Source organism: Trachemys scripta, chromosome 11 (genome assembly GCF_013100865.1).
Source record: "Trachemys scripta elegans isolate TJP31775 chromosome 11, CAS_Tse_1.0, whole genome shotgun sequence".
NCBI lineage: Eukaryota > Metazoa > Chordata > Testudines > Emydidae > Trachemys > Trachemys scripta.
Genome location: NC_048308.1, coordinates 8,358,311 through 8,382,808, shown reverse-complemented (window position 1 = coordinate 8,382,808; position 24,498 = coordinate 8,358,311). Strand labels below are relative to the sequence as shown.

The 24,498-nt window shown below is 42.1% G+C and overlaps 2 protein-coding genes across 7 annotated transcripts in view; one reads left to right on the top strand and one right to left on the bottom strand.

The window, feature by feature from the left end:
• Window positions 1-370, bottom strand: part of EAF2 (ELL associated factor 2) — a 12,675-nt gene extending 12,305 nt beyond the window's left edge. The window contains exon 1 of the mRNA XM_034785900.1: window positions 155-370. Coding sequence (XP_034641791.1) covers window positions 155-320 — 166 coding nt within the window. The 5' untranslated portion in view covers window positions 321-370. The remainder of the gene's footprint in view (window positions 1-154) is intronic.
• A 100-nt stretch (window positions 371-470) lies between these two features.
• Window positions 471-23,217, top strand: IQCB1 (IQ motif containing B1). Of its 6 annotated transcripts, none has more exons than XM_034785894.1 (14): window positions 472-558; window positions 3,065-3,178; window positions 4,104-4,266; window positions 5,883-6,012; window positions 9,416-9,509; window positions 11,009-11,108; window positions 12,337-12,509; window positions 13,031-13,140; window positions 14,422-14,531; window positions 18,274-18,416; window positions 18,907-19,055; window positions 19,531-19,662; window positions 20,040-20,196; window positions 22,658-23,217. In XM_034785894.1, the coding sequence occupies exons 1-14, from the start codon at window positions 495-497 to the stop codon at window positions 22,885-22,887; spliced, it is 1,869 nt and encodes a 622-aa protein (XP_034641785.1). In that variant the 5' UTR covers window positions 472-494; the 3' UTR covers window positions 22,888-23,217. The 6 variants fall into 6 exon arrangements, with proteins under 6 accessions (XP_034641789.1, XP_034641785.1, XP_034641790.1 ...); XM_034785899.1 differs by having other exon boundaries at window positions 487-664; XM_034785897.1 differs by having other exon boundaries at window positions 507-594.
• Window positions 23,218-24,498: the final 1,281 nt, after the last annotated feature.

Genomic DNA, 24,498 nt, shown 5'->3' with positions numbered 1-24,498 from the left:
GGGGGGGGGGGATGCTGACCTCCCCTGGGAAATATGACCAGCCAGGCCCGCGGGCGTGGGGGAGGTGATTCACTCCCAGAGGGTCAAGCACCTAGCGCCCAGACCCGCCCCCGCTGCCCCCCCGACCAGCGCGACGGGAGACCCTCTGACTCACAGCGGACGGTGTGGAAGGCGCAGCGCGGCTGCTTCTCGAAGCTCTCGCCCAGCTTCAGCACACGCTCCTTGGGGTCAAAGAGCTGAGGGGCCGCCCCGTTCATAGCGGCTCCCCGAGCCGCCTCACACCATCGGGACCCCGCGCAGCCCCCGCCGCCGCGGAACATCCCCTCACCGCCGGGGGGCGGGGCACCGCCTAGCACCGGCCACGCCCACCCAGCCTCCTTACTGGAGGCTGCTTGCCCTGGCTCCGCCCCCTCCGAGGGGAGGGCTCGAGCCTGGAACGGGTAACGCCCACCCAGTCCCCCTACTGGCTGCTGCTTCTTAGCTCCGCCCTTCTCATGCTTTCGTCACTCGTGGGGCAGAAACTACTACGGCACGGTCGTGACCCGGCGCGAGGCATCCGTATGCAGATTTCACAGAGGGACGGTTAGGGTGGGAGTAGGTCTGGCGGCTCCTTTCTCCGCGCGGCTGGGCTCAGGACGCGGATATGCAAATTACAGTCGCAGGGGTACGCTGCGGTTGGCTAAAGACCGCTGTGACCTCATAGCTGGGGGGGGAGGGGAGCGGCTCACGACCGGTCGTTACAACCCTCTGGCCTCGGGTTTGGCAGAGTCGGGCGGGGGAGGCAGCGCGCCCAGGTGCATGCTCGCGACGCGCCGCCTTGGGGGCGTAGGTTCGAATCCCGGAGGCGGGGCGAAGCCCAGAATCGCGCGACGGGGGGCCTGTAACTTTAATGGGATAGGGCCGTTTAGGGCTCCCCCTCTCCTGGAGGGAGGGGCTATCTAGGGCTCTTGCCATCCTGGGGGAGGGGCAGGGACCCGCGCATCCTCGGGTGCGGGGAGGGTACATGAGTCCCTAGCTGGGGCTCTTGGTTGCAGGGCACGATGCTCACTCATGCCAAGCACCCGCCCTTGGGAATCTCCCTATTCTCCCCTGGGCCTTGTCACAAGGGAGCTTGATGAGGAGCTGCCTCCTTGTCTAATCCTGCTGCTGGGGGGGGAAGGGGGTTTGGATCCTCAGGTGTCTCCCTCTTTGGGTTCAGCATCTTCAGGCCAAGCTGCGTCTGATCCCAGGGTAGGGGTTGGTGGAGATTTCACCTCGGGCCCCTCCATTGGGAGCCTGGCCGCAGGAGTTGTGAGAGCCAAGCCATCCATTGGAGTTGCCCTTGCCTAAGGCGGGCTGACACCCACATGCCCCGCTGGTTGTCTATTGAAAGGGGAAGGTGGAAATGTGCTGCCCACATAGGAGCGTTTCTAAAGACTTAGGGCCAGATCATTAAAGGTAGTTAGGAGCCTAACTTTGAGGAACTGAGCCGTAGGCACCTCAATACCTTTGAGGATCTCAGCCTTACATGCGTTCCTGACTTGAGACATTATCTTATTTTTAGTTTTCCCCACAATAAACCTGCAATGCTAAAGGTTTCTTTTTTAAATTTTATGTCTGTAGAATCATTGTTTTGCCAGTTACTGCTTTTTTTTAATGTAATGAGTTGGCTAAGTGTGCGTGTGTCACCACTGTTTTGTATGGAATAGAGCCAAAATTGTCCAAATGTGTGTCCTAGACAACTACCCAGTTGCTGGGAGTAAGGCAGATTCTCATTCATATTTTTGGATAAGGATGATCTGAGTTCTGTTCCCACAGTTGCCAGGAACTTTCTTTCTTTTTTTTTTTTTTTTTTTAGTACAGACATGATAAAGAAGAGGGTGGATTTTATTTGTTTTTTTTCCTCAGGGAGAGATGTTTGTTTGGAGCAAGGTGCTGAAAGGAGACAGAAGCCATTTTGCTTGTTTTTTTGAGATGTGTTCCTACCTCTAATGTATTTATGAAGCCAGTTTTTCATGGAACAAAGCCATACCTCTCAGTGACCGCAGCCCCAAAATAACAGGACATTTATTTTAAAAAAGTGCAAGAGGCTTAACCTAACATTAATCTAATCCACATTTTCCTTGCATCAGAACAGTCATTATTTTTATTACAGTAGTGCTTCAAGACCCCACACATCTCCAGGCCCCAAATGTGCTCGACATTGTACAAACACATATTAAGAGACAGTCCATGCACCAAAGAGGCTTGCAGCCTAAGCTAATGCGGTTCTCTCTATCTAAATAAAATAGATAAAGGGTGGGAGAAAGGAAGTATTCATCCTGTTTTATAGCTGGGAACTGAGACACAGAGAGATTAAATTATTTGCTGAAAGTTACACAGGACCTCTCTCGCAGAGCTAGGAATTCTCAGATCCCCTGAGTCCCCACTCAGTTCCTTAACCGTAAGATTGTCCTCCTTCACTTAATTTTTTTATGGACAAGTGCCAATATTCATCCATTTTAAGAGAACAAATTCTTAAGTAGCACCTGTCCCCATTTGTGCCACTCAGTCCCCACGATGAAGGAAGGGCAAGCTGTGCTGAAAGTTACTGTGAACTTAACCCTGTCCCAAACAGTTTTAACATTCTCATTTTATTGCATTGTCTTGGGAGTCCGTTGTGTTCTATAACATAACTGCTATCAATAATAATGAACTATGCATGTGTAGAGACAGCCTGTTAGAAGCTCAAAATACATTTGCTTTTCCCAGTGATTTTTGTCCTCTCTCAAATAGGTCAAAGTTTGATTAGCAGGACAGTCTTAGGAGGATGAGATAAAAGCTCAATCTTGTTTCTTCGTTGTTCCTGTTCTCCACCATGCCCCTGGCCAAAAATCCTATAAGAACCCCTGTGAATCAAATATGCCCTGTGTGCATACATACCAAATGCAGATTTACTAGTACCTCTTCTGTGCACAATGTCATTACTGATCCTCCCTTTGTTAAACAACTCTAGGTATGATATATATTAGCTACAAAGCACTGCATGTTAAAAAGTTTTGTACTTAGCTGCTTTTGTTTACTGACTTCTTTTATTAAAATATAGCTGACCCATATAAAATGAAGCCAGCAGCTGTGGATTCCAGAATTTTGGCACTGGCCGCTCAGGTCACTGAAAGCTCTGATCGGGATGTTCCTGTGTTGCTGTTGAAGTTAAAAGGTAAATAATTGATTCTTAAGGTATAAGTAGGGAATGCAGAAGTGTAGACAGTCATTTTCATGAACCTATATAACTGACAGTCAAATTGTTCCCTCCTTTGAGTATATCCACCAGAGCCTCCACAAGATCAGTAACATAGAACTGCCTGTAAATCTTCCTAAAGTGACGATTTACTTGGGAACCACAGATGAGGCTGGGATCTGAACGGAAGAGAACCCTCAGGCCAGTAGAGGATTAACCCCTATGGACTTTTTCTCTGCCTATCCCCTGCTGCCAGTACAGTTCCTGCAAAAGCCATGCTACTGTGGGCAGGAACACTGCACCTGGTTAAAATCCCTTCTGTGAGGGTTTGTGGGCACAGAGTTAGTGGGGCTGGGAATGATTGCCTGGAAGTGACATTAAAAAAAGCCGAACATTCACTTATTTATTTATTTTCTCTCTCTCTCTCTCCACACACACACACACCCCCACCCACCCACCACCAAGATTTACCCTGGCGGTGTTCCTTCTGCACATGGGCGGTGGGTAGGGTGTGTGAGCTAGGTCCAGCTCTGAAATTTGACTGTTATTATAATCAAGTTAATAAGGGTTTTCACAATGGATTTTCATCATGGTTTTACATGGACTAGCAAATTCATACATATGGGCTACCTGCCAGATCATACATATACTCTTGCTACACTCTTCTAAATCTGTAACTAGAAAGCAGGAATATGATCTTTAATTAGATATAGTATCTGTAACCATACAAGTTAACAAATTATAGTCATTTAAAGTATGTTTTACATTATTGTTACTGGGCTTTTTTTTTTTTAACAACACTGATCTCAGATGTATATTTATACTCAGCCTTTTATGTTTTGAAAAATAACTTTCTTATGGATCAGAAACATATGCACAATTTTTTCCTCTTTCTTCCCCCCAGAAATTTTAAATAGTACATCTTTGGGAAGTAAAGAATCACAGAAAATTAAACAGGACCTCTACTATTATAATCTTGTTCAATACTGTATGTTGGTCCTTAAACAAGATTACTCTCGACTGCCTGGGGGCTGGGCTACTGCTGCCCAGCTATCAGAGATACTAAGGTAAAATGAAAAGCAGCGGTAAAGTTTTATTTTTGTTCTCCTTCACATCTTTCCTCTCACTTTTTTCTTTTCAAGCTGTTCTACACTGACTCACATCCAAAACAAGGCTTGTTGCGCAGAAAATGTCAGGGTGAGAGTGCAGGGAGCGGTCAAGGGCAGAGAGAGGTCAGGCAAAGCCTAACTGATTTGCATTGTGTTTCAAGGTGCTAGGCGGATTATTCGGTGGGAACAAATAATATGTCAGATTTACCCTTGTTTGTTTATAAATTGTCCTCAAGTAGATCATGATCTTTACCAATGTCTTGCTTATTCAGAATTGTTCACATGCTCTTGCAATCAAACTTCAGTCTCTGGGTCATTGACAAATAATTCTTTATTTATTTTAGATGTGTAGAAATGCTTTAAAAATGGATGTTATCCATACACTCTAAGTACCCTGGGCATCACATAAAAATATACCACAAATGCAATAATCCTACCTAGTATAAAATCACCACCAATGAGCCGGGCAACTTAAAACTCAAATCGCCTTCAAACAATCTCTACCCGCCTCACCCCCAAACTTTTAAATTCTGGGTCAAATGATAAGTCTTGCAAATTACCCTGAAGTTTTGGATTAAGTAGGGAGCAAATTCCTAGGCGGTGGGGTCCTTAGATCAGCTCTGTCTCTCTAATATTATCTCCTAGGTCTGAGTTTTTGATATTAGAAATTTGCTAGAAGCTTCAAGATCAGGCACCAAAGCCACATGATATTGTTTCTGATTCCGACTGCATGATCCAACCTTTATAAACTGATTCTGCTTCCAGACAAAATTAATTAATTTTGTAACAAAACAAGTCTTCTTGTAACTAAATGAATCTAAGTGGTTCACCTGGCATTGGCTTTCCGTGCACGGTTCAGATTAACTACACTCATTTGCACAAATATTCATGGAAAACTAACAAAAAGGGTTGCACACAAGAAGGTGGAGGTGCATTTCAAAGCAAAATTCACAAAATGGTCATGAATAATTTTCCTCTGTTTGCCCAGCTCTAGTGAAGAGCATGGAATAAAAAAAATGCCCACTTGTGTGACTATATGACAGTAATTATTTCTAAAAAGATTCCTCCAAAGATGCCCAAAACAGTAATACTGGATGAGGGTTAAAGTGTAGACCTGTAATACTGATTCCTAGCTCACCCACAGTCTTAAAAAAGAGGAAGGTTGCAGAAAGTATCCCCCCAGTTATTTGTGAATTTGTGCTTTTATTTGCATGGTATTTTTTGGTTTACAAAACTTGCCTCCAGTTCCAGATTGATTTTAATCTGTCTGTCTGTCCTGGTTTTTTAATGGTATCATAGTATCTTAGCATTGCATTGAGGGTATGTAGAACAGATCAGAACAGGTCCCAGAAAGCTAATGGGCAATGTGACCCAGATATGGTTTTGGCCAAGACACGCTGTCATAGATAACAAATTCTCTCTCTCCAACAGCCTAATTATTCTTTTCCTTTGAGGTAGATATCTTGGAGCTAGTTGCAATAGTTGTCTATCTTTCAGTCTCTGATGGCATTTATTCACTTGCTTTTGTCCAACAGACCCTGCAAGGTTCAGATCTGTGTGCTCTTTCTTTTCAGTCAGTGTTGTGTGGGACTGGAGGTGAAAGAAGATCCTGAAGAATTTTACAATAAATTACTTCCTTCAGCTGTCGATAACCTCCTGTTTTTGGGAAGACGTCTGCAAGCACGGTTTATCCGAGCAATAAAGGTATTTCAATTGTTTGGTTAAGAGAGCACCATGAACATTTTGTAACCAATTGACAATGTTTCCAAGCACTTCTACCAGGAAGGATTTGATTTAATCATGGTTTTCTACATAAAAGTGCATTCTTGTTGGTTTTATAACCTTAATACATATTCTTCACAATCATAGATAGATGTATTTTTCATTTTTAGAAGGTACACACTATACATTTTTAAACGGTGATTTATTTTGAAAACTTTTCAGATTAGTTTTACAGCTATATCAGAAAATGAATGATTGCTTGATTATTTCATTTAACAAAGGTAAATGAAGCGGATATTATGAAGTCACTGGGAGGTGAACTATCTCCAGTTCAACAGGTTAATCATTAATATTTGGAGGATTTTCTTGCCATGCTGTATTAGGAGGAGAACATCACCAGACAGACATTTAAATTGTTTTATTTAACTAAAACAACAACGTTAAGTATTATGGATTTTTTTCTTCAACAGCAAACATATAATATTTTAACAAAATAAGCATATGTCCCTCGCTTCTCACATTTATCTCCAGACTTCTTCTCTTTGTCCAGATCTATTCTGCCCCCAACAATCTTCTATTTATTGAACTTTTTGAAACTTTGCACTTTTAGAGAGAGGTAAGGGATTGACTTGGTGTACGCATATTTGCAGAGGGACAACAGAGTTGAGGTCTGTTATTTCTCACCTTTATATATTATTTATTTAAAAACATTTTTGCTGTTAACAAGCATATTACCTCTGGAGATACAAATCCACAGTTTAAGAACTGCAAAACTAAGCATCTCTGAGGTATCTTCTAGACTGAGCACTGAGTTCCATTGGGTATATAGAAAGATTAACCTAAATAATCTATACAGAAGCATGTGGAACCCCATAAGATTAGGCCTCTAATCCATGAACTAGTGGAACTCAGTTACAAAACTTTTCTTAAACATTACATGAATATATTGTCTCATACTATAGAATTAGAATTTATAATCCCTATTCCACAATGAGATATCTTTGAACTGTAATGTATCTTAATTAAAACTATCTTTAGATACCGTATATACTCGTTCATAAGCCGAATATTTTTGGTAAAAAAGTGACGCATCAAAGAGCGGGGTTCGGCTTATAAACGGGTCTACACCAAAATTTGATGATTTTAAACTCTATGGAATCATTGAATTGAATATCTAATACATTGCCACTTCCCGCAGCTCCCATTGGCCGGGAATGGCGAACCGCGGCCACAGGGAGCTGAGGGGCTCCATGCCTGCAGACACTCCAAGTAAACAAAATGTCCCAACCCGCCAGCGGCTTACCCTGATGGGCCGAGAGCCAAGGTTTTCCAATCCCTGAAATATAGGGTCGGCTTATGAAAGGGTCATACAGTTTTTGCTACATTTACCTATCCATTCTGGGGGGGTTGGCTTATAAACGAACGGGCTAATGAACGAGTATATACGGTAGGTTTTTTTCCTCAAAAAGCGTTTTATCAAAAAAATCCAATTTAAATTTAAAAAATCATTTTTTTTAAATCATTGATTTTTATCCACCCTGTCATCTACTGAATTAGAAGGGTTCTGCTACAGATACACCATAATATAAAAGGATGTTTTTCAGAACTGACTTTTTTCTCATGGCTGTTAATAACTGACCTTTGGAGTTTTGAAACTGGAATAACTTTCCTCACAGAATATTTCTTCCATCCTGTGTGTGCATGGACTAGTTTGTTACTGGAGGTTGCTGTGAAGAGCTTGGCTGCTGAGAGTGGGTTGTTCCTGAGAACAAAGCAATAATAAATGAGAAGCAAAAACAGCTCAACAAAACTGGGCAATCACATTTGGGGTCTGCCAATCATGAGAGTTACCTTTTATCTTCACAAATGACTAAATCTGACTTGGCAACGGCTCTGTTCGTAGTGCTTTATTCAGATTTTCAGAAGAGGAAGTTACTATTTGGAAAGATGGTCCGGAGTCTCTTCTGCCATATGCTTTCTAAATGAACTTGGCCAAAATGTCCCAAAGTGTCCACTGATTCTGACATGGCACCTAAAATTGAGAAACTCCAAATCAGTGGGCAGTTCTGAAAGTGTTGCTTTGTCCCATTTTAGAGGGTAACCACTATTTAGCAACTTCAAAAGGGTATTTCATGGCAAAATTCCCTACTGTTTTAGGAGCACTCTGAGACCCTAGGATCAGTACAAATAGTATAATTTGAATAACCAACCACATGGATGCTGATGGGTTCCCTGAATAGAACTTTCCCCCTAAATATTACACTTCTTTTTGGCTGACTCACTCCTTGCACTTAGTCAAAGTTTTCATACGCTGTACAGTATTATGTTGGAAACTACATACTTCCTGAGTATGATTATATATCAGCAGTATGACATATTCTGTTTGCTCAATTCTTTTAAGTGAATTTAGAGCTTGTGAAAGGTTCCTGATTAACATCCCTGGAGACTTCTGTCTACCCACAGTGTGTAATTTTGTCCACAAGTTCTTATTATATGCCACAACCCACATGCTACAGAATCACACACTTCTGTGCAGGCTTTATTGTTGAGTGCAAGCACAAGCTATCCCATTGGTCAGTACTTTAACTTCCAATCATATTGTCCAGACGTAACTGAGCATCCAGCCTTGACCACGCACTCTGAAAGGGTTTAGCAAGCCCCAATCCGCCAAGCATAGACAACTCATGACTAAGTGACCCTTCCAGTCCCTCTCATAGACCTGAGACCCTATTGTTTGCATGTTCCTTACAGTCATTAGATTGAATGGCAGGGTCCAGTATGAATTCTTGCAGCATCTGGTGTCAGGGGGATGGAGGAGGAAGCCGGGAGTTGATGTGGACCCTCTTGAGGAGGGGTATGGACGTGGGATCCAGCATTTTACTTCACTTGGGACCTGCCCTATGAGATTCCAGCATCCTTTGCCACAGTGCTTATTATGAGTTATTTTGCCTTGAATTTGACTGCCAGTCTACTGAGAACTCAAACAGTTTCTACTATTTATGTACCAGCCCCACATTGCCAAGATCAAGGTCAGGGCTCTTAAAGATATTCAGATACTTAATATTGTGTAAGTTGTATGTGCTGGCTGTACGCGGTCTGATTCTGAGCTTACACCACTGTAAATAAGGTCAGAATCAGGCGTACTCTCTACGTAAGCCTCATTAAACTGAATGAATTGCTGCAATATCCAACATTCACAAATCAACATATTAGCTAATAATATTATGGATTAGCTTGTTAGTATAACTTGCGTCTCCCATGGTCAGTAAGGATCAAATACAGAGCAACATCCTGATTGAGAGTTGTGGATATAGCACAAAATAGAGGCCTAAGATTGGGATTATATGCGACCACGTTTATAATTTATTTAATTTATTTTGTTCAGGATGAAGAAAAAAGTGAATTTTTGCGGTGTTTCCGGACAGTAACTGATGCCATCTGCTGGCTGTTTGGTGGGCATATTCAGCTAACAGAGTGTGGTAAGAGAAAGGGTTGGAAATTCATTGCATCCTAAAATAACTGAAAAATTTTGAATTTTAATATAACTACAATGACTAGTGAAGGGTTCAGAAGTGATTCTGAAACCAGTCTGTGTCCTGGTTTTATCCAGTTATCATGTACTTTTAAATGAGCTCTTGAAATAACCCATTGTACCAGTGGTTCTCAACCATGGTTCTCAACCGGGGGGCCGCCAAAATAAACCAGAGACCAGGGCCAGCGTTAGAGTCGCTGGGGCCCAGCGAAGAAAGCTGAAGCCCCGCCACGCAGGTCTGAAGCTGAAGCCCAAACCCTGCCACATAGGGCTGAAGACCAAGCCCAAGCAATGTAGCTTCGCATGGCCTCCTGTGGCGTGGGGCCCTGGGCAATTGCCCTACTTGCTACCCCCTGTCGCTGGCCCTGGCTTTTAATCTCCTGGCTATGCAGAAAAGCAGTTGTGGCACAGGCAGGCCATGGAGTGTTTATAGCATGTTGGGGCGGGGGAGGGGATCAGAAAGAAAAAGGTTGAGAACCTCTGCATTATGCAATGGCAGCATAAGCATATGAAACAGGCAATCTAGGCCATTCAAAAAGCAAAAATAAAAGAAAGAGGCCACTTTCCGTTTTGAAGTTGTTGATTTGGACATGTTTTTTTCCTGCAGCTTCCATTTTTAATTATAGATATTAACAAAAATCAGAGTTTTTCCTAATATAAATGCATAGTTGAAACTTTCACGCCTCTGTCCTAAAATGAGCTGTATATGGGCGCAACAGATTGCCTAGACAGAGTTCACAAAAAGCTTTACAGTGTATTACTTCATTTTACTGCAATGCTGGTAAATTTACAAACGTCTGAGAAATTGGCCTATACTCGGTCAAAAATCAGTTCTCGGTTATACCTGTATAAATTCCACTGACTTCAGAACGTAACAGAGAGATTTTGCCCAGTATTTGACATTAAAAAAAAAATAACAAAAATTTCAGCACATGGGTTTAAAAAATACAAATGACTGGATAATTATTAAATAAAAACAGTGGGTCTGAATCTCTAGTATGTTGCCTCTATTTCACTCCATTGTAACTTAATTGAAGTCAATGAAGTTATCCTGACATAAAATTGGTATAAGAGAGTGAAGGTTCAGGAGTCCTCTCCACTGGAAACTTTTGCACCATGCTTCTGCCCCACTGTAAAAAGACTTGTGCCCGTGTGAGTTACCCTACTTTGAAACTTTTCACACCACTTCTGCACTAGTACACAGGAGGTTTCCACCCGTGCGGAAAAACCCCAGTATAGACAAATCCTTGGGCTCATTCCCTTTTCCCAGTCTGTCTCGCTGCAAAAGTTAGAAAGGCAAAGAATATTTACTAAAAAACCAGTGACCCTCGTTTCACTTGCTTGGAAATGTGTTTTATAGGTCTGTTTGGTAAACTACAAATGAACTGTCATTAAATCCCTGGCTTTGATTATTTCTTGATTTTGTTTCCTTTTCCTTTGTTGCAGTGCTGCAGAGTAACCATTTCCTGCAGTTGCTAATCACAGATGATGTCGAAACTGCAACTGCAATGATGTCTGTGTTACAGAATATTTTGAGAGCCAACAGGTTTGCTGCTTTTAAAGAATTCAATTGAGTTTCCTTTATTTATTTATTTATTTTAGATTTAAAGATCAGTTTGGTACTGGGTTTGTAAAAGCAAAGTCTCTGCATGCCTAAGATATCTTCTACCAGACTCAGCTGGAGAAGTCTTAAAATGGGCAGTTTTCTCTATCCTTAAATTGCTTTGTTTATTGTGAATATAAATTTTTTTTTTGTTTTAGTTCCTGGAACAGCACTAGATTCCAGTGGACTGGAATATCTCCCAAGTTGTAGTACTGGCTCTGCCACTGAGGCAGTAAAATACCCAAGACAGGCCTGAGTCTGCTTACTTGGGCTTGCGGGGCTATAAAACGGCAGTGTAGATGTTTGGGCCTGGCCTGGAGTCCAGGCTCTGCGACCTTTCCCCCTCGCTGGGCCTTAGAGCCCAGGCTCCAGCTCAAGCCCAGCCTACATTGCAATGTGATAGCCCCACAGCTTGAGTCCTGCAAGCCCGGCCAGCCGCAGGTGTTTTATTGCAGTGTAGACATGCCCTGAATTACTTAGGATCTTGGGCAAGTCAGTAACATCTGCTTCTCAGTTTACCCTTCTGTAAAAGGCTGATAATACTTAAACCTACTATGGAGGGGTATTGTGAGGATTAGCTAAATTTGCATAGTGTTTCAAACATGTAAACTGCTATAGAAATGCCCATTTCTGCCCTCAGACATGTAAATACAGCTTCCATTGACAATAGGAGTGGGAGCAGTTCAGCTGAGGATAGAATTGTCTCTAAGGGCTCAATCCTGCGAGGTCCTAAGCGCTCTGGTCCCGCTGCAGTAAAACGGTTTAGTGTATGTGTAATCCCACTCAAGTCGATGAGAATAGTTACATGCTTATAGTAGTGAATGGCGTGTGAATAAGTGTAGTGCTGGATGGGAGCTAGAATGCCAAGCACCTTGTAGGGATCAACCCCTAGGAATTGTTTTAGTCTTAAATACAAAAATGTCTGTTTCATTCTTGGATCAAAGCCATAATTAAAGGAGATTTAAACCTTACATGAGCTAGAGTTACATTTTAATCTAAACACATAGCTGGAAAAGGCCCAGTAGGTCATCCAGTCCCCTCGGCTCCCATACTGGGTTGGGCCATTGGTCAAGTGAGTCATGTATCCCGCCTTGCCTTGTGCCCAATGCTTCAGAAGAAGAATGCCATATGCATCCCTCAAACGTTCCTGCTTTTTTTCTCTTTTTGTTAGTTCTGTGTTACTCCATGTGGATGAAAAGATCCTTCACTCTGTTTTAGATGAACTTGTTTATAAACTTTCATCTACCACCAATCCTGTCACAGGAAATGCTGCTACAAAAGTGTTGCTGTCAGTGGCAGAATCTCACCCCCAACTTGTGGAGTTACTCAGTACCCGCTACAAAGGTTTGTCTCTCTACTTCTTGTCGCAGGGAAGAAAAATTCAAGAATAATGTGAGTGGTTAGTGACAGGTCCTGAAAGAGCCAGTTTCACTGTGGTGAACATGAAAGCACTTGTAATAAAACCTAACATTTATGTAGTGCTTTAGATCTTCAAAGTACTTTACAGAGATTAGCTGATCAGACACAAAAAACTTAACTTATTTGCCAGTCACATAGATGTGTCTGTAGATAGTCAATGACTTGTACCTACAAAGCTATAACTATTGTATAACATTTTGCAGTGATGTCTATACCATCAGCTCTTCATGAAAACCATTTTATATTGAAACTTAAAGGTAACTGCCTGTACTCATATTTAGCTCTGATTTAATGTCCCTTTCCAAAGCCCATCACACGTACAATCAGATTTGATTGTCTGATATTCAGCTTTATGTTTGCTAGTTTGAAATCTGTTTGGTAAGCAAGCGAATGAAAAATTAACTCTAACAATGTAACATGCTTATTTTTTTTCCTCTCTCACCTAGGACTGAGAACTCTGCTAAGTAAGCAATGGGCTGGCAAAGGATTTGACAGGAATCTCAATCAACTTTCAGACCTTCTTTACTCAGAATCCTGCAGGAAAGGAGAAATGCAGGTGCTGAATGTTTAATGAGACTTTTCTCTTTGGTGGATTTATATTTGCTTCTATTGGGTTTACTCTTGTCCCATCTTTCAAATGCCCCAAACAGTATTTGCTCAGACATGTCTTCTTTTTTTTTAAATTACCCCCCTTTTTATTTTCTACTCTACCACTTCTAAGTTAGCCAGCAGTAAAGATATATGCCCATCAAGAAATAGAGAGAGAATGATTTCATGGTTAAGATCTGGACGGGACTCAGGAGATCTGGGTTCATATAGCAACTCTGCTACAGATTTCCTGGGTGACCTTGAGAAAGTCACTTAATGTCTTTCTACTTGAGTTCAGCCCTCTCTAAACTAGGGAAAATAATACTTCCCTACCTCACAGAGATGTGTAAAGAATGTACAGATCTAACCTAGGAGAGACTTTGCATACTTCAGAGATGGGGGCCATGTAAATGCCTAGGTAAAAGAAGTGACCAGTAAGAGATGCTCTTTAGTAGAGACGAGTGTAAGTACGTGTTTTATCCACCTGGACAACAAGATTCACACATTCAGATCTCTGAGATGTTATTCCAAGGGCTACAACTGTACAACGATTGTTTTAATCGTAAAGCACAGTTCTAGTCTGAAAAGTAATTGAGTAAAAATATAATTGAAGAAGAAGGTGATAGATTGTTCTGTTTAACCACTGAGGACAGGACAAAAAGTAATGGGCTTAAATTGCAGCAAGGGAGATTTAGGTTAGACTTTAGGAAAAATTCCTAATTGTAAGGGTAATTAAGCACTGGAACAAATTGCCTACGGAGGTTGTAGATTCTCCATCATTGGAGGCTTTTAAGAACAGGTTAGACAAACACCTGTCATGTATGGTATAGATAATACTTAGTCCCGCCTTATTTCAAGGGACGGGACAAGGTGACCTATCGAGGTCCTATCCAGTTCTATGACTCAAACATTAGCTGGATTATTTTTCCCAGCTGCCTTCCACTTATTAAAAAAAAAAAAAGACTTTTAGCTGATGAGTTTGCTTTGTGAAGTCCTTTATGTAGTACATATAGAAAATTGAACCAGATGAACTGAGCAGCTGCCCTGGTAACAAATATAGGGTTCATGCTAGTAATTTATTTATGGGAGTGTAAATCTACCCAAGTATTTGGAAACAGTGAACTGCAGGGCAAGTGAAAACTGAAGTCAGTTTTGATCAAACACTGAGTTTATGCCAAATGAGCAAGTAGCAATAAAATGTTTTATATATGTTGAGAATATATTCTGTCAACTGGTTTGTTAATTTCAGAGACTGCATCAAGCAGCTTGTTTAATCCAGGCTGTGTGGAGGGGATTTCAGACCAGGAAAAGATTAAAGACGCTTCCTATAGCAGTGACTGCCTTACAAAGAAGTTTCAGGTAAAAAAACATCCCTTTGTAAGCAGGACTCTGGAAAACAGGGTTTCTACTCTCAGAAACTGCTATGCAGGACACTGTATATTAACAAACAAAATAGATTTTTCTACATAACAAAATTGCACACAATATTGTTCTTAACTGTATTTAAAGATGTATAAATCAGTTATGAATTATACAAACTGCAACACATAGTAGCAACATATGGAATGTCCACAATGTCAGAGTTTTCTCTGTCTTTTTGAGCACTAGATTACCTCATTGGGTTGGATTATTTAGTCTTCACCATCCATTTCTAGTTGCAGTAAGTACATCTCCTTGGGCTTAATGAACATCCAGATATTTTTAAAAAAAACACAAAGCACTGTACGTTCCTATACACATTTTGTATAATATGCCTGACATTTCTCAGATGGAAAAAAAGAAACAATAAGGGTAACAAACTGACTTGCTAAGGGCTGTATCTCTGGTCCCTCCAGCAAACCATAGAATGAGATCTAGGACACTTAATATATGGAGATATACCTATCTCATAGAACTGGAAGGGACCCTGAAAGGTCATCGAGTACAGCCCCCTGCCTTCACTAGCAGAACCAAGTACTAATTTTTTGCCCCAGATCCTTAAGTGGCCCCCTCAAGGATGGAACTCACAATCCTGGGTTTAGTAGGCCTAATGCTCAAGCCACTGAGCTATCGCTCCCCACACTGGTTTCTTGTTTCTGCTCACAAAGAATGAAGCTCAAATCAATGTCATTCTTATCTGGCTAGATCGGGATTTAAGGTGTGATGTTCGCTTGTGGTAGGTAATACATTCTTACTGACACATCTGAAAAGTCTAGTGTAGACAAGGCTGCATCGACTTTAACATGCTAAAGTGATTGAATTAAAACTGAGATTCCCCACTAGGCTTTAATTCAACCAGTTTAGCATGTTTTAAAGTCTATGCTAGACTTTTGAAATGTGTTAGCTACCACATTCTAACACTCCTTAAATCCTAGACAAGGTGTGAAAACAGAGTCTCTGATTTGCCATTTCATCTGGGTTGGAAGGTATTTACCTCTGCCCTCAACTGTGTGGCTGTCCCAAAGTTTGTGGGGAAATAACACAAGAACTAGGGGTCACCAAATGAAATTAATAGGCAGCAGGTTTAAAACAAACAGAAGGAAGTATTTCTTCACACAACACACAGTCAGCCTGTGGAACTCTTTGCCAGAGGATGTGGTGAAGGCCAAGATTATAACAGGGTTCAAAAAAGAACTAGACAAATTCATGGAGGATGGTGTCCCTAGCCTTTGTTTGCCAGAAGCTGGGAATGGGTGACAGAGGATGGATCACTTGATGATGACCTGTTCTGTTCATTCCCTCTGGGGCACCTGGCATTGGCCACTGTCAGAATACAGGATACTGGACTAGATGGATCTTTGGTCTGACCCCGTATGGCCATTCTTATGAAATCACAGATAACAAGGCATCTGTGGAGGGCCACCCACTTTACACTGCTTCTCGGTGACACTCCTCCCCCCCCACACACACACACATCCTGCCTGTCAGCACAGCTCCCTCACACTATCACTTCCTCCACACCTGAGCCAAACCCACCTTTTGAGGGAGGAGAGGAACCCACAAGAGTTTATACTGATGGAGGCTACATAAATTTTCATGGGTATTTGCCTGTGGATTAGTTGAGGGGTTATGCCACAGAGAGCTGCTTTGTTAGTTCTGCTCCTGCCCAGCCAGACCGCCAAAACCCATGGAACCCGAGTCTTCTCTATGGCCTCACTGGGGATGGAATGCTTCTGGTTATGTTGGCTCCCGCACTTACTCCCATCAAGTACTTACTGGCCACTTTGGGCCAGTATTCATGAACAAATCAGGCACCCGACCCCCAAAAGCTAACAGTCCGAGTTTAGCCCTAACTTGAAGGGAGGCCAAGAGGAACGATGGGATCTCTAGCTGCCTACATTTGTTGTGCAAGCATTTTAGTAGTTGCAAATATTAAATTTAGGTCATTTGTTGAAGCAGTTTCTCGGTTTTGTGTGTGTTAGTTTCAGATCAGAAGGGAGGGTAATTATTTCTATTCTGGTAGCGCATAGAGGCCCTGATCAGGGACCAAGTGTGCTAGGCACAGTATAATAAAAATACAATCCTTCTGCACAATGTTTACAGTCTAATTCAAAACGATAGCTAGACTGTTATGCCAAAGAGTAAGAATACTGCTTAGAATCCTGTCAGCATTGCTGGTTGAAAGCATCCTAGAATGTCGATATAGCATACTTGAGGTGCTTCAGCAGTCAGCAGCTGTGGCTGTGAATTCAGGGCTTAACTATATTTATGGAGTTTTATGAAAGCTCTGATCTCAGGAAATCTGTTAAATTTAGTTGGGGCTGAAACTCATAGCTTGAGTGTGGTTCGCATGCAATAGCAGTTGGGTATCTTAAAATCTGCCAGCTGTATGCTTCTGAAAACGGTATGGTTTCAGAAAGATTTTTCAGTTTTAATGTATCTTTAAAAAAATGCTAATCTGCCTTAAAAGTTGGTTAGGCTGTCACGTAACCAACTCATCTTACATTTGTTACAATGAAGTAAATCCGTGTTAATGGTGCCTACATCAGTATCTATCGATACCTTTATTATTGATCAGAAGTGAGTTCTTCTCAATCATGCCCAGTAAGAGGAAGCTTAGGTTTCAGTCTGTGGGTGTTTTTTCCTGTGAGAGGTGCTCTTGTGTAACCTAGATGTGGCTTTTCATTCTATATCCCTCTGAATGATGAAGAGCCAGCATTCTGCAAAACACATCGTAATACAAAAGGGGAGAGTCACTATAATAGAAACCTATCAAATGCATAACATACAACAGTGACAGTGTAACAGGCATACATTGGAGGAATCCATCAGAGGGCAGACTTTACACTCGTGTGGCTTCCCAACTAGTGGAGTTGATAAGGATTTCTAGAAAAAGAGCATGGATAAGATTTTGTCAGGAGAAGGCCATGAGTCCCTTTTTATCCTGAGATTTCACACTGTTCAGACATGAAATAACGTGTGCTTTCCTGGATCAGAAACACAAAGAGACCGTTTAAAGCAGAGATACATGGGATTGGAAACCTCAGTGGACAGTCTGATTGCAGCCTTTCTTGAAACCATTTTGCTACATACAGTAAAGTTACAAATATCATATTGAATGTAATTAGGGGTGTAATAGCAATGTGGCCCTTTAACTCATGATGGGGAAAGGAGGCAGCCTTGAGCAGTTACTGTCAGGGTTCTGAGCTTTAAATCCAGGGCCTTGCTCTCTTAGAGAATGCCCTCCTCTCCACAGGACTGTGCTGGAGGGGAAAATGAGGATTGCTAGTCCCTACGGTTAAACTTTTAGGGTCTCATTAGGGAGCTGTCAGTGCAGCGTCCTCCTCTGTGATGTCCCTTACAACTTGTGATCAAGAAGAATCAGAGCCTTGCTGCTCTTAAGGCACAATGTAAGATACCGCTGTGTCCTAGACTTCCATCAGTCATGTTGATGCAGAAGAACGACCTGTCAGCATTTCTCCTGGAAGTCAATCACCAAAAGTTATCCAATTTAAGAAAGTCAGCCTTAAAGAGAAGGAGGGGGGAATTCTTTTGCAGAGACAGTAAAGGCACTAATCTTGTTTTGTACAGTGTATGGCACCTGCTAGATAGTGATAGGCAACTTTGAAATGCATAGCTAGTTTTATAGGTGGCCAATTCTTAATATGTGTGTCTATTGCAGAGCTAAACGAAAACAGGAATTGCAACATTTAAAGAGGCTGAAAGAAGACGAGACCCTCAGACAACAATTGCAGCTTCAGAGACAAAGGGCCATGAGGCTCTTTCATGAACGGCAACTGACTTTACTGGAAATAGTCCATGCTGGTAGGATTTATATTGAACTGTATCAAAAGCATTAAGGGCTCAGGTTTCCTTAAAACCGTCTTTCATACAAACAAAAGTATTTCTCAGTCTCGCATGTCCATCTCTTTTTATGACCAAAGTGCCTGGTGGAGAACAGCCTAAACTCTTCAAATTCTCGGTAATCAAAAGATGTGGTGGCTTGAAATCGCTTCTCTTTGCAGAGGTGTGAGGTAAAAGGGAGATCCTGTCCCTTTGGGTTCATTAAAGATCCCACAGCAGTGGTATGTCTATGCTGAGAACTGTACCTCCAGAAGCCCAGTGTCCGTGATTAGTGTACTGAGGTTTTGGTTCAGAAGAAAGAGTGCCACCTACTGTTCCACCATTGCTACTTACTGCAATGCCTGACTTTTCAGTGGTGGCTTCTCCTCCAAGGACTGAAAAGCCAAACCTTGTTGTGCTTGTGAAATCACAGCCACAGTTGTATAACTATGAATTTCTGTCACCTCCTTAGGTCAGGTAGATAGGTACATTCAGGAAACGGAGGGGAAGGCAGCATTAACTATCCAGAGACACTGGAGGGGATATAGGACAAGGAGAAAAGTTCATCAACAAAGACAATCTCTTAAGCAGCATAAGGCAGCTGTCACCATTCAGAGAGCAGTAAGTATCTGAACTCGGTACTGGTGTTAGACAGGAGTGACTGGATTACTGCAATTCCTTATGAGGCTCAACGTGTTTACTTCTAGAAATGACAACTTGGCCAGAATTTAGCAACCAAATATTAAAATAGTCAAAAATCAGGCAACTCAAAGCAGAGCCCCAAACTTCATCAGCTGTTAAGAACCCTGTGTAAACTGCAACATGCAGTGCAGTCCATATGAAAAAGTGGGAAGAGCTGTTACTTTGGAACGAAGGCGGATTCTCTATGCAGCTCGTATAAGCAGTGACACTGACCATAAGTTATTGGCTTATGTCAGATCATGCCCTCTCGTACTGCCTCTGCACTGTGAAATCGAAAGCCGCGCCTTACTAGCTGCAGTGCTGAGACATTTTTCTTTGGAGGTTTTTTTAAAAGATGCATGAAAACAAGCCTTTAACCTGTAAATGGCATACTCTGATACCTTCTTTCATGCAGGCTCATAAATTCCTGGGGAAATGTCAAAGGAAACGGAAGGCTCTCTCCCCCTGGAAGGAACCCCAGGAACTCACCAGTGCACAGAAACTAGCATTGCAGCAAAAGCTGGAGGACTACATCAGACTGCACCCGGTGTGTCTCTTTTGTAGCTCTGCATTTCCCACCCACCGTAGTGCATTAGGATTAAATATATGCAGTAATGTATGGAGTGCTCAGGATAACCCATGTGAGCTGCGTGCATATTAAACCTGCTTATTTGTCTTAGAGGAATATACTAGGATCATTTTTTTACCATTAATGTAATAAAACAGGTTAAGTAAAGCCTAAGTGGAAAACTGTATCTGCTTGACGATGGATCACTTTGCAGAGAAAACTTAGAAGGAAGCAGAATTATTAAATTTACAAACAGACGAGGAACGCAAGTGTTGTTCTGTGGACAATTAATCTGCCCACAAAGGATTTAAAATGATAACCGTTCCTTAACAGTGACAGATGTTCTTTTCCTCCAGGCTCCCCAAATGGCAGAAGAAATGAGTAAGGAACTACATCGGCAGGCCCAGGAAAAGCTGGCACAGTACCTGCTCAGGAGCAGTGTGGATCGCAGAGCGGAACAGCGCAGAGAGGCGTTACTGGCTCAGGTCAACACCGACATGGAGCTGTTGATGAGTATGTGCCTGTCTCTAGGTTCATTCCTTTGGTCACTACATGGATTAAACTTGCCAAGCTATCCTGCTGCGGCTCAAGAGCGTGGGTACCAAACTAAGGGCAGACTGTTAGGAGACAGGGCACAAATCCCAAACTGATTGTGAGTTCTGGGATTTCGTGTAGATTTCACTGACCAATTATCAATGTAAACTCCTCATATACTCCAACAACCTTTATCATGGAGTCACAGACTGGCCCCTTGACTCCAATCTATCTTGCCACCTAGGTAAGCTTACCTTTGTGATAAATGGTCCCTTATACACAAGGCCACAGCAATATTCAGGTTACTCCCAGTCCCAAAGGACCAGTCACTTACCCCAGGTCAATTGCACCTTAGATCTCACACCAAGGACAACACTTGTAGCCAATCCTATAATAAACTATCTAAAGATTTATTATATAGGAAAAGGAAATAAGAGAGTTTTTACAAGGTTAAAGCAGGTAAACATATATACACACACACACAAATGAGTTCCAAACTTAAGTTTCAAAAAGTAAGGCTGTGTCTACACCGCCACTTTCAGTGAAAAACTTTTGTCGTTGAGGGGTGTGAAAAAACACTCCCGAGTGACTGAAAAGCACCAGTATACACAGCGCTTCAGCTCCCGGCGTTATCACCCCTCATTCAAGGTGGTTTGTTTTTTTTTTAAATCACCAGGCGAGTGCTTCCCCCAGCGATAAAGTGTGTCTACACTGCCCACGTCACAGTGCTGCGGTGGCCACACTGTAACGTGGGTAGTGTAGACATACTCTAATAGAAGCTTGTATAATAAGCAAGCTCTGTATGTCCCTTAGGGTTAACCCAGGCTAACAGCTGAGGATTCCTTGCTTAAGCCTAGAAATCTTGAGTTCAGGAGTCCAAGAAGAATAGAGATACAGTTCCTTGTTGGGGGTTTTTATGCCTTCCCCGCTGCTGCATCGAGTAGCAAATTCGGCTGATGGGAGAAATTTACTTGCGCATATTCTCTTCATGCAGCAGTGGGGAGAGCAGTCAAATTCCTTTGTCCTCTGATGTTCCACTATACAGTTTGTCTGGTATTGATGGGCCTTCTTTGTTAGGCAGAACCTAACACCTTTTGTTGGAGACTAGTATTTCACACTAGTTAATGTGTCTCTCCTGTCTGGTGATTTACACAGTTACCGAAGCTTACAATGCAAATGCTAAGATATTACCTTATGATATGGGATACGGAAGTCATAAGTGAGATTAATGCAGGGGCAGTCAATTATTTTTTGTCAAGGTCCAAATTTCTTGGTCAAGGTATAGTCAAGGTCTATATTTTTACACCTCAATAACAAGAACGATAACGGTCCATTCAAAAGCATCTGGCGGTCCAGATTTAGCCCATCGTCCGCCTGTTGACTGCCCCTGGATTAATGCATGCCGCATCTTACAAGCATTCAAAAAGTCTAAACACTAAGTACATTCTTATAATTCTAATACCTATTTTAACAATACTAACACACAGGTGAACCAGACTGATCCCAGCTATGTGTTTGTCAGTATTCAAGTGAGGCCTGAGGGCCTTGACCTAAGCTGGCACCTGGTTTGCCAGCGTCACAAAACTAATGTAGAGAAAATTAGGATTATACCATGAATAATGGTGAAAGCACATTTCAAAACTGAAATCTCCGATATATACAAGTAGTATATTTTTAGATGTCCCTATGGGTTAAGTACATTGACATGCATTACTAGAAGTACATTGACATGCCCTATCCTTCTGTTCATAATGCTGATGTCTAACATATTTGTAATAAGGCTTTACTTTGTTATTTTATGACAGCCCTTTCACAGAGCCATCTCTGTTGCTTTTAAGTCACCAAGGATGAGGATCTTTGCATAGTCATCTTCCCTGCAGAACTGGGGATGACTTTGTTTTTCCTCATTCTGTTTGTCAAAAATGGACTGATGGTGGAAGCATCCCCATCCCTACTGGTGAGGCGCTTTAGAGGCTGAAAACTTTGAGCTAGGGCCATTCTGGGATGGGAGGGTGTCATGCGTTGGGCAAGGAGGGTAGGCTCACCTGAATGAGAACAAGTAGGATTTTTCTTCTGTCCTGGTGTGGCCCAGGAAGGCAATCTGGGATCAGAGGGTTAGAATAATACAGTCTAGACACCACTTAGCACCCAGGTGGAGCAAAATTTAGTAAGTTATTGAATAATATTGCTAGATCTGCCACCTACTCTGTAACTGTAGAATAGTACTACACAAGCAAGGAAACCAGCAACTGTTGTATGCACAGAGATTTAGTTTGTGGTGGGACCAACAGGAAGAGATGATGCAGGTATTGGGGTGCACTGAAAGCACTGCAGTAGAGGTCACCCTGTGCACCAAGGAGCACAGAGCCAAGTATAATGACCTATGCTAGTCTTTCTTTTTCCACAGATAGAATTACACCAGTTTTCCTCTTTGTTACAGCTGCTCCAAGTCTCATGGAGGCCACAGAAAAAGATCTTGATGTCTTTATGAGTCGGTCAGTCCCTGTAGCATGCAAAGCCAGACAATCCCATAATACCATGCTGAAATATACTCGCTGGCCTTGGTGGAAGAAGCTTGGAGATGAATTCATGGATGATGATATGATTCCTGATGATGTTCTCAATACTGAATTTGGAACTCTCTTTATTGGTGGAAGTAAATCCTCTTAGTTAGCAGGCAGAAGAAATTGTAATTCAGTGACCCAGACTCATATGCCATACTGTGCAGTCATGTTGAGTATGTACTGTATGGAAGGAAAACATTCCAGTCCTGTGCATGAGGTAAGATCAAAAGGCATTTTAATTTTAGTGAGTTTGTTATTCTTAATAAAAAAACCTTATAGGAATCTCCTTTTGCAGAAGAACCTGATATCTACGCTGTCTTCAAGGTAAAATTATATCCAGTTTGATGCTAGAATCAGGATTCAAGTACAGTAATTGTAAATATGTATTTATGTGCCTGATGTATTTAACTTTTTAAAAATAAATATATGAACTGTGGCTTTTCAGTGATTATTCACTAAAGTTTTGTATAAAAAAAAAATCACATCTCTGCAAAACTCTGGGCTTTAGAATCTCAACTCTTCATTTTAAGCAAATGAAAGTACTTGGAAGTCAAGAGTAGGTTCACTGAACAAATGCTTGTGGGGAAACTTCTGTTTATTTTTCAATTGCAGGAGTGCCCAAAATGAGCTAGGTGCTTTCCAAAGACAGCCCCTGTCCCCACAGCACATAGTCTAAAAACGACAAAGACAGAGCCGGGGGTTGAGTTGGTGGGAGGCGGAGAGAGAGAGAGAGAGAGAGCATACAAGCAAAGTGAACAGATCAGTGATAGACAGAAGCCCAGTTAAAAGTTGGGGGTGCTTTTGTTTCCTCCCTTTCCCACCCCCTCTCCCCAGCCATACAAGTCAATGGGATTTATGCATCTGGTTAAGGCCCCAATTCAGGAAACCATCCCAATTCTGGACAGACCTTAAAACACATTAATTTTGTGCACATGCTTTGGTACTGAGTTGGTTCCATGGGTTTTTATTACCATGTAGACGTACCCCTAGTCACTTTGGGTTTGTCTACACATGGACATTCATGAAAATGAATCTGAATTAGCTAAAGGTGTGAATTTGAAACTGGATTTATTAAACCACATTAAGCCCCTGGGGAAACACTCTCATTCAGAATTAAAGTGGCCTCAGTTTGGTTTATCTTAATTCTCTTTTGAATTAAAATAAGCCAAATTAAGGCCACTTTAATTCTAAATTAGGGTGTTTGCACAAAAGCTAATGCGGTTGAACAAATCCACTTCAAAAATTCACACCTTTAGTTAATTCAGATTAACTTTCCTGAATGTCCACATGTAGACAAGACTCATTTCTAATAGAGTGCATTGAAAAATCATCCCATTTAGAAATTAGCATTGAAATCCCATTTAGAAACAAGGCACATAGATAAGGCTACGTAATAGTAACAGGTATTTTTAGTAAAAGTCATGGACAGGTCACGGGCAGTAAACAAAAATTCATGGCCCATTACCCGTCCATGACTTGTACTATATACCCCTGACTAAATTTTGGGAGTGCCCCAAGTGCTCATGGGGGGGCTGTGAGTGCTGCAGGGGGGATGGCCCAGAGGGCACCATGGGTGCTAGGGGGAGCTGCAGGTGCTGAGTGGGCAATCTGAGGGGCATCGCGATTGCTCGGGTGGGAGCAGCCCGGGACCCCCACTGGTGCTGGGCGGGGGCAGGAGTTGGCAGGGCTGGCAGGCTCCCTACCCAGCTTCTCAGAA

Excerpts from the sequence above, each read along its gene's own strand:
- IQCB1 (XM_034785894.1), top strand. The coding sequence starts at position 495 with ATGCTTTCGTCACTCGTGGGGCAGAAACTACTACGGCACGGTCGTGAC. Across the intron at positions 6,013-9,415 it reads GGTTTATCCGAGCAATAAAG|GATGAAGAAAAAAGTGAATT; the intron begins GTATTTCAATTG and ends TATTTTGTTCAG. Across the intron at positions 20,197-22,657 it reads CGACATGGAGCTGTTGATGA|CTGCTCCAAGTCTCATGGAG; the intron begins GTATGTGCCTGT and ends TCTTTGTTACAG.